Here is a 12946-nt window from a genome sequence, read left to right on the forward strand (position 1 = left end):
TCTTTGTATGAGGAGTTGCTGCTTTGTTTGGACTCAACCATTCATTTTTTCCCCCTTATGTCAGCATAAAGACATAATTTCTCATCAGTAATGATACAGGATAGCAATGGTCAGTGCTGTTGATGAGCAAGCAGACATGCATTTACGGCAACCCATTGATTTTTGTGACTTCGGCTTCATTTGGTACCCATACATCCAATTTTTTTTAACATTTCCCATTGCAAGCAAATGTCGCATGATGGTGGAATGATCACAGTTCATCACATCTGCCAGTTCTTGAGTAAACATCATGGAGGACTAATGCATGCAAACGCTCTTCATCAAACCCCAAAGTCTTCTGAATGTAGAGCGTCACTAATGTCAAAACGATCCTCCGTCAAACAAGAAAATCATTTTCTTCCTGTGCTCTATCCAATGGCAGTATCCTCTTACATGCACAAATGTTTCTGGGTGCCTCTGCTGCTGTCACCCTCCTACTGAACTCAAAGAGAATAATATGTTGGAAATGTTCCAATTTATCCACTTGGCACTCCATTTTCTGGCGTCCACAGCTTCACTCACCACCTCCAAATGACAGAACGAAGGTATATCAACAGACCAGACTACTAACATACAAAACAAACGCTATGAACTTATGCACCTAGCTAATAGTATAATGGAGTGAAATACTGAAGAAATTATGGGTTCTATAAAATGTAATTGTAGACAGTTTTCTGTATTTAAAAACTTGTTATTTCTTTAAAGTTTAATTCTTATCTTTGACCCACTGGTTTCCAAGAGTTCTGTTGTTGAGAAATATTCTGAAATTTAAATCCCAGTTGTTTCTGTTAACCAATTGACAATTAATTTAGTATTATTTCTTCCAGCATGTGTACCTTCCAAGCCACAGCTGAGTGCAACTATTGTTTCCGGAGTCAACTGTACATCTAAGCTTTTGTTTTTCCCTTTTCTTTTGTTTCTTCTGAAGAATTTTTTTTTTTTTTTAATTGAAATGTATACATTCTTAGTTTTGGTGATTGGCAGTGTTTCACCAACTGTCAGCTAGACATCCCTCTCCTTTCAAAGTCATTTTATCAATTTATTTAACATACTTCTATGTGAATTGCGATGGAAAAATTTCCTTCCACATACTATTTCTTGTATGCAGTCTGTAGCTTTTATCTGTGATCTTTCCATTTAGGCTTCACCCTTTATTAATACTCACTTCTTTTGTTTAGATATATTGAGTAAAAAAATACTTTATTGCAACTTAATGATAGCCTGGTAGGTACAGATGAACACGTAAATGAAGCTTTGCACTGCAAAATAGCGCTAAATCTTCACTTCGATGAGTTAAAGGCAAGGTGAAATAGAGATGATCTTGAATACAGTTAAAGTGTGAAAATACTAAAGTGCCAGGATGAGAACATAAATGGCAAATTGAAAGGACATGTTGCTTATATTGTTCCATAAAACATTCTGATAGTGAAGAATAATTTCAATGACGTTATCTGAGCTGAAGAGGGCATTTAAGTGAATAAAAATTCTGAAAAATGCTAGTGGAAAACAGGGCAACTTAGTTCTGCAAACCATCAAACACTGAGTTACTCTTTACCTAACTGCAGTAGTGAAGAGCAGATGAAAAAAATCCCTACTTTGTTTTGCGTGTGCATTGCCCCCACACTGGCCAATAGGCAATTCTTATGTTGCACTGCTTTCAGCAGTCAGTGCTATTCGACACTCTATGTAGCTATTCAGATAATTAAAGATCTAATTATTTTGTTTGTTATATATGACTTCCTGTGTCTGTAATGTCAGAAGTAATGTGTAACATGTCATCAAATGACTTGCCATCATAAAGCTGGCTCTACATAAAATTTCATTAGTTGCATTTTACACAACTGCCATTGTATTTGGACCAGAAACCCTTAATGGTCCTCACAGTCCTGTATATCCCAACATATGCAGGTAACAAGTTCCTAACTTAGATGATGGAGACCTCATGGTGATTGCAACTTAAGTTGTAAGGTACACATTAATATGTATTGTTGTACTATTTGGACTACTTGCATTAAAGTAGTCTAGAATCCATCAACAAAAATGTCTTCCAGAAAGTCAGCCTTCCTGCTGATTAATATATGTTTGAAGTATTTATTTTTTTAGATAATTGTGAGAGGAGGTTGTAATTCATTATTTCAGAGATTTTACAAGTGTTATTTTCTTTAAATTTTTATTGAGAATTTTATATAACAGAGTACATTATTTTATAATACTGTTATTACCTCTAGTGTATTGTAAAGCTATTATTGCAAAAAAATTATCAAATTAATAAAAAGAAAAATACTGTTATCAATGCCTATGTTATAGTAAATGTATTCCCCTTCTAAAATGAGAAAACCTGTTTGCTCCAGAACATGATGCCTCAACATTACAGGCTTAAAGCGTTCTAACTAGCTTCAGATCTCATATGGACATTCCATATTTATGTGAAAATAGAAACCCATTGAAAAAAAGAAATGAAGGGCAATAGGGTCACAGGTTATAGTCTCTTTTGAGTAAAAATAGGACAATAAGCAATGTAGAATGCTGTATTTTTCATTTAAATAAACTTTGTACAAAAATACACAGTATATAATACATCTTGTACATGGTATGTAAGAAATAAAACCAAATATTATACATTTCAAAATTTGTTTTGTAACCAACCTTCCACAATCAGGACACAAATTACACATGATGATTCCATCACGTATGATACATGCGCAGAAGACAGCTTATGATCACACTCATGTATCGCTCCCAAGCTGCTTTCAATTCAGGTTCCCTGAAAAGTCAAATGTTTCTTGGTATTACTTTTTGTGGTTTCAGAAACAAAATAATAAAAATCTGCAATTTAATGGCTATGGCTTGTACCTGGTGAATTATTATATACTGATGTGTGTCATTTGTGTTTCTCAAAACTACTATCCTACTAGATCAGTGATCACATTCATGCAGTTAGTGACAGTAGAAAGACAGCACTACTCTTTTCATTAGCACTGCATATAACACATATGTTTATATGCCAGAGAGTGATAGTTGATCAAATATTGACACAGCTTAAATAAAGATATCTATATTAATCTCTTCTTCCTTATTGTACTGTGGTTATCATCATCACTGGTACTGAAAGTTTACATCATTGCCTAACTGAAGAACAATGTTATATGTAAGAGTTAAATTGCTCTCAAAGTTTTTGTTTATTTTTCTTTCCAAAGCCAAAATTAAACAAAACACTGACAGTGAGCGTGCAAGACAGAATGGCTAGCCTGTGCTTACTTTCAGCTGGCAAAATTCTTAATACTGCTGCTAGACCCACATAAAAGAAATAATTCTAACTTTGGGAACTATTATTACCTTTCTTGAGGAGGAAGAAGGGATAGGTTGGGGTGGTTGGAAAGGAAATGCCGGTCACACTGATGCAGGAAAGAGAGGAGACAAAATATGAAGGGGTAGGTGGTCAAAGATCATACATGGTAACTTCAGTATGGAGAAACACAGATGGATTAACAACTAAGAGTAAGTGGAGAGGGGGAGTAAAAATCATCATCATCATCATCATACATTAAAAAAAATAGAACAATGGCTAGGGGGGGGGGGGGTTTGAGATATTATTCACTACATTACCTTCCTCTGTGCAACACCCGCAACTGTTTTTCAGTTTGATAAATAGCCAAGATATATAAGTTTGGTATAATGTTTAGAATAACTGACTGCCAGCTATAAGGTACCCAGTCCTCACCAATTGCTATGAAGAGAAAACACATCGTAGTAAGACTATTCCTAGTGAAGCCTCCCTCATCCTGTTTAAGATTCGTACCACAACAGCTGAAGGAAATTTTAACCATACATCAGTGAACAGATAAATTATAAAATATTACATGGTAAATGAGACTGAATTGCATACAAAATCTTTCTAACTGTCATCTCTCTGGAAGTTATGTATACTATCAGATTAAAAGACAAGAAAACATGGAGGCTGTTAGAGGTGGAGAACTAGCTCAAGCAGGTAAGGATTTGTCATGGGGGAGAGGAACCGCAACTGAGTGTGACCATCTTATGAAATCATTCCAACACTGCATGAACTGCTTTACAGAAAACATGAAACAGAATTGCTGCACCAAGACGTTCAGCAAGAGAGGTCTAAGCAACTTAACCACAGAAACAGTCAGTCAGTTCCAAAAACCAGCCCATGATAGTAATACAATTTACTGTTTAAAAAATCTCTTTCTGCACAATCATGCCCAAATTAATATTGCTGGTCATTAGTTTCTGCAATCATTGACACAACGAGCTACTAAAATGAGTATTTTATTTTATTTACTTAACGTTCTATAGAGGCTGTGTAGTGATACGAGAATTTCCATGTAAATTCTGGAACCTCTCATCCTTCTGCCGCCTTGGACAAGCAATGTTTTAAAGATGAGTGTGAGAGAGAGAGAGAGAGAGAGAGAGAGAGAGAGAGAGAGAGAGAGAGAGAGAGAGAGAGAGAGAGAGAGCCTATTTACTGTGCAACACATGTCTGTGTGTGCAGGGTGGACATTGGTCATGGGAGGACAGGAGCTGCGTCAGACAAACAACGCCGACAAGTGTTCGCCACTCGTGCCATAGAACCTGTATGGAAAGTACAAGGAGTAATTATGTGTTATTCCTTGGTGGTCGAATAATTGTAATTGTTATAGACAATTGAAACATGTTTTGTCTAGAGGCTCTTACTTAATCTCGGTATTAGACTTGCTAGAAGCAAGAATTTCTGGTGGTTATTAAATCCACCACACTGTAATTCTATTTCATTAGTATCTAATGGTTAACGACACAGATGACTTGCTAGAGTTTGTATACTTATGTCCAACCAGCTTCATTTCTTCAGAGAAGAAGTTGTGGAGATCGATGCAGCCATGTATCCAGAGAAGAGGATCGGCTAAACATTTCAAGAAAGTCAACTGTAGTAAGAGAAGTATGCAGTTTGCAATCCAGTTTTGCACCGCTTCTCTTGTCGCCGAAACCGTTAGAGCTGGCTAAATTGTTGGTAGGGGAGGAAAACACACACACTCTGTAAAGAAACCCCAGAGGAAGAAATCCAGTGGCGTCAAGTCTGGGGAGCGAGGTGGCCATGCAACTTGTCCTTCACAGCCAATCCACTGACGTGGGAAGTGATTATCAACGAAACCTCAAACTTCATGAGGAAATGAGGATAAGTTTTCAAGCATATCCAGATATACAATACCAGTGAAACCAAAACCACATTGAATGAAGCACATTTTAAATGTGCACTATTCTTGCATTCCTGGTGGTAGAATGGGACACTGATGCACTACGTCAATCAAACTTGAGGCTGTTTGCTACAAAATAACACATCTACTGATTCTGTAAGTTACCTCAATATATTTCTATATCGTTCCAAAATTTTACAGTCCTTTTTGACTCATCCTGCATGTGCACCCATTAATTTTGTATCCGCCACTTTTTGTACTGGCTGATCTCTACACTTTACGTTAATTTCTTCAAGGTTTCTTTGTGGTGTATGGAACCTTATATAGTGATGAGCCAAAACATTATGACCACCAACTTAATAGCTTGTTTGTCCATCTTTAGAACAAAATACATCACTGATTCTGTGTATAGGGATCTGACCGTTTGTTGGTAGGTTTGCAGAGGTATCTGGCATTAGATTTCTATGCACAGATCATGTAATTTGTGTAAATAGCGGGCCGCTGTTTTGTGTACGCAGCAAAACCATTTGATAGTGACACAGATAGATTCCATAGGACTTACATCGGGCGAATTTGGTTGCCGAGAGATCAACGTGGTTTCACTCAAATGCTCCTAAAACCATTGTACCATGGTTCTGGCTCTGAGATACAGATGATTACACTGCTACAAGTTGATATTGGTGTCGGAGAAGACATCAAGCATGAAGGGATGCAGGTGGTTCGCAGCTCTCAGCATGTCTTTGATTACTACAACACGCCCCTGCAATCGCAGAAGAATGTCTCCCATAGCATAATACTGTTTCCATCATCCTGCATCAGTGGTGTGCTGTACGTTTGAAGTCGCCATTCACCTCGACAATACCGTTTGTGGAGACAACCATCGACGTAGTATCGCAAAAACGTAGTTCACCCGAAGAGCTGACACGTTTCCATTGACTGACAGGCGAATATTATAGTCCTGTGCTCACGGCACCTGTAACTGATGATGATATCGAGTCAGCATGTGAGCACGTATGGGTGATCTGCTGTGGAGCTCCACGTTCAACCATTTAATGCCTAGTGGTAGTTTCACTGTCCTTTCTCTTTCCATAGGTGCTCATGACAGTAGCACGTGAACATTCTACCACCTTTGCCGTTTTCAAGATCTTCGTTCACGGGCTTAGTGTAATAATAATCTGCCCTTTCTCAAAGTCGTTTATCTCAATGGTTTTCCCTCTTTGCAGCCCATATCTGTGCTAGGATGATGCCCCATCCGCGCCTGCTCCATTGACATACTTTTGTTACTGCATCACATGCCAGCAACGCCACCAAGAGCCATCCAACAATGCAGTGGGCAGTGGTCGTAATGTTTTGACTATCAGTGTATAATGGGTTTTCTCTGCATTGACTGAGATACCATTTAAAATTCCAGTAAAAATTTGGTTCATAGTTTTTCAAGATTTTTATCTGACAATTATTTGTCAATGAGTATTGCAGTATCACCTGCAAAAGAGGTAAATTTACTCCTTTTACTGGAACAAACATGATCATTAATGAAAATAAGAAACAGCAGCAGACCAAAAACAGAGCCTTGCAGCACACAACTAAACGCCCCCATTCAGATGAGGCAGGTTCTCCAGATGAGCCGTTCAGCATTGTCATCTGCTTATACCTTTAGGTATAACTGAAGCAACAAACCTACAGAACCACTTAGACAATAATATACCATTTTTTCATAAGGATTTGATGGTTTATACAACTGAAGGATTTCGAGAGCTCATAAACAATATCTAATGGAATATATTTTATTTTATTTTTTAATCGCTGCAGAAACTTCATCATTTAAAGAGAATGTTGCTACTTCAGTACAAAGACTAGCACAAAACCCAATCTGACTTATGTTAAGGGTAATGTGCACTAATTTTTCAAAAGATAATTAAAAGGGAAATTGGATTATAGTTTGTGACATTACTTTTATCTCATTTTTTAAAGAGATGTATCGCTACAGCCAGTTTTAATCTATTGGGGACAATTCCTTTTTGCAGAGGTGTATTAAATATGTTACACAAATTGGATAAATAAGTGTTTGGGGCTCAAAGACTGAAATTCAAATGAATAGTTGAACAAGGTCTATAAAAATGTACACTAGCAGATTACAGTACATTAAAAATTAAAGAAGAAAAAGCACAATGTAAAAACTGAACAAGAATGTGTGCAAGGATCTGCAAAGTCTCACATGGAGCGATGTAGCATGTTACTGCACATGTGACACATGGAAGTGGAACAGGATAATATTAACTGCAAACTGAAGACACAATCAAACGCAACTTGTTTTTTTTTTTTTGGGGGGGGGGGGGGGATATTTCTGTTAAATGTTACATGGATATCATCAACCTGAATGATAATTGGCTCTAAATTAAAGGAACTAGACAATTATTTACATAACAGAATAACAAATGATTTGCAAATGTCTGATATACAATATTTATTGGATTGACTGCTTAGATTCAGTCACAGTGGTAAAGACTTCAATTCATTGGTAGGCTACTTGGAAATTACACCCTACAAAAGAAAGACCTTAGAAAATAAAGTACTTAAATGCTGATTGTTTGTAAGGAATCTAGATCAGACTGAGTGAGCAAGGTACCTACAACACCATATCATGGACTGGCTTACTCACTCCCATTTTCCAGGTGTCTGCTATTCTTACTGAAATCTTTCTTGAACATGCTGGCAAAGAATTTCAAAATTTGCAACAAGTCATGAATATACTATGTCCTTTAAACGGACCCAAAAATAAAACTCTAATGGATTGAGATCAGGAGATCCAGCAGGCCAAGATATTGCTGCCCCATGACATATCCATTTTTTGGGAAATGCTGATTTAAAATTGCCCCTACTTGAAGATCAAAATAAGGTTAAGGTGATGCCTCATTTGTGCAGGAACCACATGTTTCGATGCAAGATGTCTTCCAACAAAGCATTTAAATGTTCCATTAACAAATCACTGGATGAAGTTCCAGTCAGTGTTCCACAGAAAACAGAAGGTCGAATTAAACAGTTGAAAATCCGGGATGAAATGTAACAATATTATGAAAAGGAAAATTGCCACTCACCATATACCAAAGATGCTGAGTCACAGATAGGCACAACAAAAAGTCTGTCACAAATACGCTTTTGGCCAGCAAGGCCTTCATCAAAAATAGACCACACACACACAATCACAATAATGCAACTCACACACACGACTGCAGTCTCTGACAACTGAAAAAGGTCCAATTAATCTGTGTCCAATTATGCCAGCACATACATTAATGTTAAACTGTTGTTGATGTCTTGTTTCCTAAACTGAAAAAGGATTCTCATCCACCCATTCCTGGTATATGTTGCTTCATTATGACGGTAGACAAAAAGTGTTAGTCCTGAGCACACATCTCCAAGTACAAAAAGCTATTCTGGATTTAAAATGTTTTTCAATAAGACCTTGTGCTCTTTGAAGATGGTATGAATAAGAGAGTTGCTCTCTTAATTATAGTTTTCACACAGTCATGTGACTCACATTCTGCTATTTTTGTGGTATTGCTGCCATTATTGTCCTCAATATGATGAAGTATTTGATCTTAATCAGGTGTTCTAACACTATCTGATCTTCTACAATGTAATGACCATTTCTCAAAAGAGTTTGTCTCCACAAGATATTCATGTATTCTTTGAAAGGTCTTATTGTTCAGTAAATGTCCATTAGGACACCTTCTAGCATTGCAATTTGCACGTCCATACATCAAATCCATGCCTGCCATGTTCTGATTAGAACACATTTTAGCTAGAAATGTACAGCATACAAGAGTCCAATAAAAATATGATCAAGCAGGAGAAGGCAAAACTTAACACCAATGACTGGAAATGAGACACAACACGTCACTCACCAGTTGGGGTCGCTGACACAAGCTTGTTCGGTCACGCCCCTCTCGGAATAGCTAATTCAATTCATGATGGGGAGAGAATGTTCACTACACACTAAACACTAGACCAATTTCAAAAGACAAAATCCCAGTACCGTCGACAGATACTTTTAAATATGAAAACACTACTCATAGCATTCGGAACTATTAGATACTGCCACCCAGAGGAAAGGGGAGTTGACTGGAAAGGGTTATAAACAAGTGGCAGGGCACTCAGACCCTAGGATAAGGTGAGACAACAAGTCTGTCTGACTCATGGAAGTATGCAACAGAAATGCTGAAAAATCTGAAATGACAGGCGAGTAATGAAAGGCACCAACTATCTCAAAACAATCTACTAAAAAAAATAATTAGATAATCTACCTAAAACATCTTGAGATCCAGTCTTCATTTGGAGAGGAGTGGGGGGGGGGGCACCAAGGAGTATTCTTCATTCCATTCATTTCGCCCCTGTTGGTGCTGCATTAATAACAGCCCACATTAAAGTGTGTGATCAGTCACACGTCCCCCATTCCAGTCACAAGTAAAATTAAAATAAATCTGTCTCTATATAATAGAGAATACCCACTGCTAACACATCTCACAGAGATATGCACAGTCCACATACGAAGACAGTAAAGTATAATGAAGTGAGAATATAATGTGATACAATAATTAAAAAGTGTAAAATACTACATAGTAATAATAAAAAAAAAACAAATAATACAACCAATAGTTATAACTATACAAATATTAGAATTTGTGTAATAAAGCTGGAGCTGCACCTATAGAAGAAACCACACTAATCACGCAATATTACATAAAACTAATAATATCATAGAGAGACAACTGACAGTAACAATTTTTTACTCTTTTCATTCTTCATTCCAAAAAGCTAAGTATTACATATCCAGAAGCTAAATAATCTTACACCCAGGGTGTACACATGGACAAGAAAAGACACATTCTTGACTATTTCCCAGTTAAAAATACACTTTTTCCCCGCTGCAAATACACAATATCCCAGGTGACAGGACATTTTTTCCGTGTTAAATGACAATATACTTTCCCTCAGAGCTGTAAAACTTATCAATCCTTTGAATGATGAAGGTTTTATAAGATAGCCTAGAACTTTCTGGCACTTTAGGAAACAAAACCGAGCCAAAAACAACACACTGTGCAAAGATCGCGGCAACTATTAGACTGCATATTTTCACATTATGAAAGTATAAATAGGATTTTCACCAAATACAGCAACAGGAATTCCATCAAATACAGCACAGTAGATTCCAAAGCATTGAAATCGAGACTGTCAGCTAATCATGGCACATGTCACGTAAACTCACCAGCCAATGACAGCAGACATTCAGAATATAGGACACCTGATGTACTCGGCCAATAGCAATATCAATGTTAAGCAGCACAAAAACACAACCAGGAGAAGTTAATGGTTAATATACACACAACATAGTTATTGGAACAGCCAAGCTTTCACTTATAATACTGGTTGTCAAATCCCCCCCCCCTCCCTCTCTCCCTCACTCTCTCTCTCTCTCTCTCTCTCTCTCTCTGAGGGCGTGATCAGGCAGGGTCATAAGAACACAGCTTAAATTGCAGCAGTTGAATATTTCTGGCAAGCATGATTATAAATTTCTCTGCTGTGCACTGAACATTTGTGGGTTACCTGGCTGAACACATGTTCTGTTGAGTACTTCGACCTTTCCATACAAAACCTAATTGTGTGTGCAATTGCTCAAGAATCCGTTTCACAGTTTTTCTTACGGATGATAATACTTCTTGTTATCGTGACTGTATAATTTGAAATCTAATAAAAAGCTATGTTGTTGTTGTTGTTGTTGTTGTTGTGGTCTTCAGTCCTGAGACTGGTTTGATGCAGCTCTCCATGCTACTCTATCCTGTGCAAGCTTCTTCATCTCCCAGTACCTACTGCAACCTACATCCTTCTGAATCTGCTTAGTGTATTCATCTCTTGGTCTCCCTCTACGATTTTTACCCTCCACGCTGCCCTCCAATGCTAAATTTGTGATCCCTTGATGCCTCAAAACATATCCTACCAACCGATCCCTTCTTCTAGTCAAGTTGTGCCACAAACTTCTCTTCTCCCCAATCCTATTCAATACCTCCTCATTAGTTACGTGATCTACCCACCTTATCTTCAGCATTCTTCTGTAGCACCACATTTCGAAAGCTTCTATTCTCTTCTTGTCCAAACTAGTTATCGTCCATGTTTCACTTCCATACATGGCTACACTCCATACAAATACTTTCAGAAACGACTTCCTGACACTTAAATCTATACTCGACGTTAACAAATTTCTCTTCTTCAGAAACGATTTCCTTGCCATTGCCAGTCTACATTTTATATCCTCTCTACTTCGACCATCATCAGTTACTTTACTCCCTAAATAGCAAAACTCCTTTACTACTTTAAGTGTCTCATTTCCTAATCTAATTCCCTCAGCATCACCCGATTTAATTTGACTACATTCCATTATCCTCGTTTTGCTTTTGTTGATGTTCATCATATATCCTCCTTTCAAGACACTGTCCATTCCGTTCAACTGCTCTTCCAAGTCCTTTGCTGTCTCTGACAGAATTACAATGTCATCGGCAAACCTCAAAGTTTTTACTTCTTCTCCATGAATTTTAATACCTACTCCGAATTTTTCTTTTGTTTCCTTTACTGCTTGCTCAATATACAGATTGAATAACATCGGGGAGAGGCTACAACCCTGTCTCACTCCTTTCCCAACCACTGCTTCCCTTTCATGCCCCTCAACTCTTACAACTGCCATCTGGTTTCTGTACAAATTGTAAATAGCCTTTCGCTCCCTGTATTTTACCCCCGCCACCTTCAGAATTTGAAAGAGAGTATTCCAGTTAACATTGTCAAAAGCTGTCTCTAAGTCTACAAATGCTAGAAACGTAGGTTTGCCTTTTCTTAATCTTTCTTCTAAGATAAGTCGTAAGGTTAGTATAGCCTCACGTGTTCCAACATTTCTACGGAATCCAAACTGATCTTCCCCGAGGTCCGCTTCTACCAGTTTTTCCATTCGTCTGTAAAGAATTTGCGTTAGTATTTTGCAGCTGTGACTTATTAAACTGATAGTTCAGTAATTTTCACATTTGTCAGCACCTGCTTTCTTTGGGATTGGAATAATTATATTCTTCTTGAAGTCTGAGGGTATTTCGCCTGTCTCATACATCTTGCTCGCCAGATGGTAGACTTTTGTCATGACTGGCTCTCCCAAGGCCATCAGTAGTTCTAATGGAATGTTGTCTACTCCCGGGGGCCTTGTTTCGACTCAGGTCTTTCAGTGCTCTGTCAAACTCTTCACGCAGTATCTTATCTCCCATTTCGTCTTCATCTACATCCTCTTTCATTTCCATAATATTATCCTCAAGTACATTGCCTTTGTATAAACCCTCTATATACTCCTTCCACCTTTCTGCCTTCCCTTCTTTGCTTAGAACTGGGTTGCCATCTGAGCTCTTGATATTCATACAAGTGGTTCTCTTCTCTCCAAAGGTCTCTTTAATTTTCCTGTAGGCAGTATCTATCTTACCCCTAGTGAGATAAGCCTCTACACCCTTACATTTATCCTCTAGCCATCCCTGCTTAGCCATTTTTCACTTCCTGTCGATCTCATTTTTGAGACGTTTGTATTCCTTTTTGCCTGCTTCATTTACTGCATTTTTATATTTTCTCCTTTCATCAATTAAATTCAATATTTCTTCTGTTACCCAAGGATTTCTATTAGCCCTCGTCTTTTT

General features: G+C 37.7%; 1 protein-coding gene across 1 annotated transcript in view; it reads right to left on the reverse strand.

Moving 5' to 3' along the window:
• Positions 1-2259: 2259 nt before the first annotated feature.
• Positions 2260-12946, reverse strand: part of LOC126203032 (acidic fibroblast growth factor intracellular-binding protein) — a 103447-nt gene continuing 92760 nt past the window's right edge. The window contains exon 8 of the mRNA XM_049937270.1: positions 2260-2803. Coding sequence (XP_049793227.1) covers positions 2725-2803 — 79 coding nt within the window. The 3' untranslated portion in view covers positions 2260-2724. The remainder of the gene's footprint in view (positions 2804-12946) is intronic.

Source organism: Schistocerca nitens, chromosome 9 (assembly GCF_023898315.1).
Source record: "Schistocerca nitens isolate TAMUIC-IGC-003100 chromosome 9, iqSchNite1.1, whole genome shotgun sequence".
Taxonomy (NCBI): Eukaryota; Metazoa; Arthropoda; class Insecta; order Orthoptera; family Acrididae; genus Schistocerca; species Schistocerca nitens.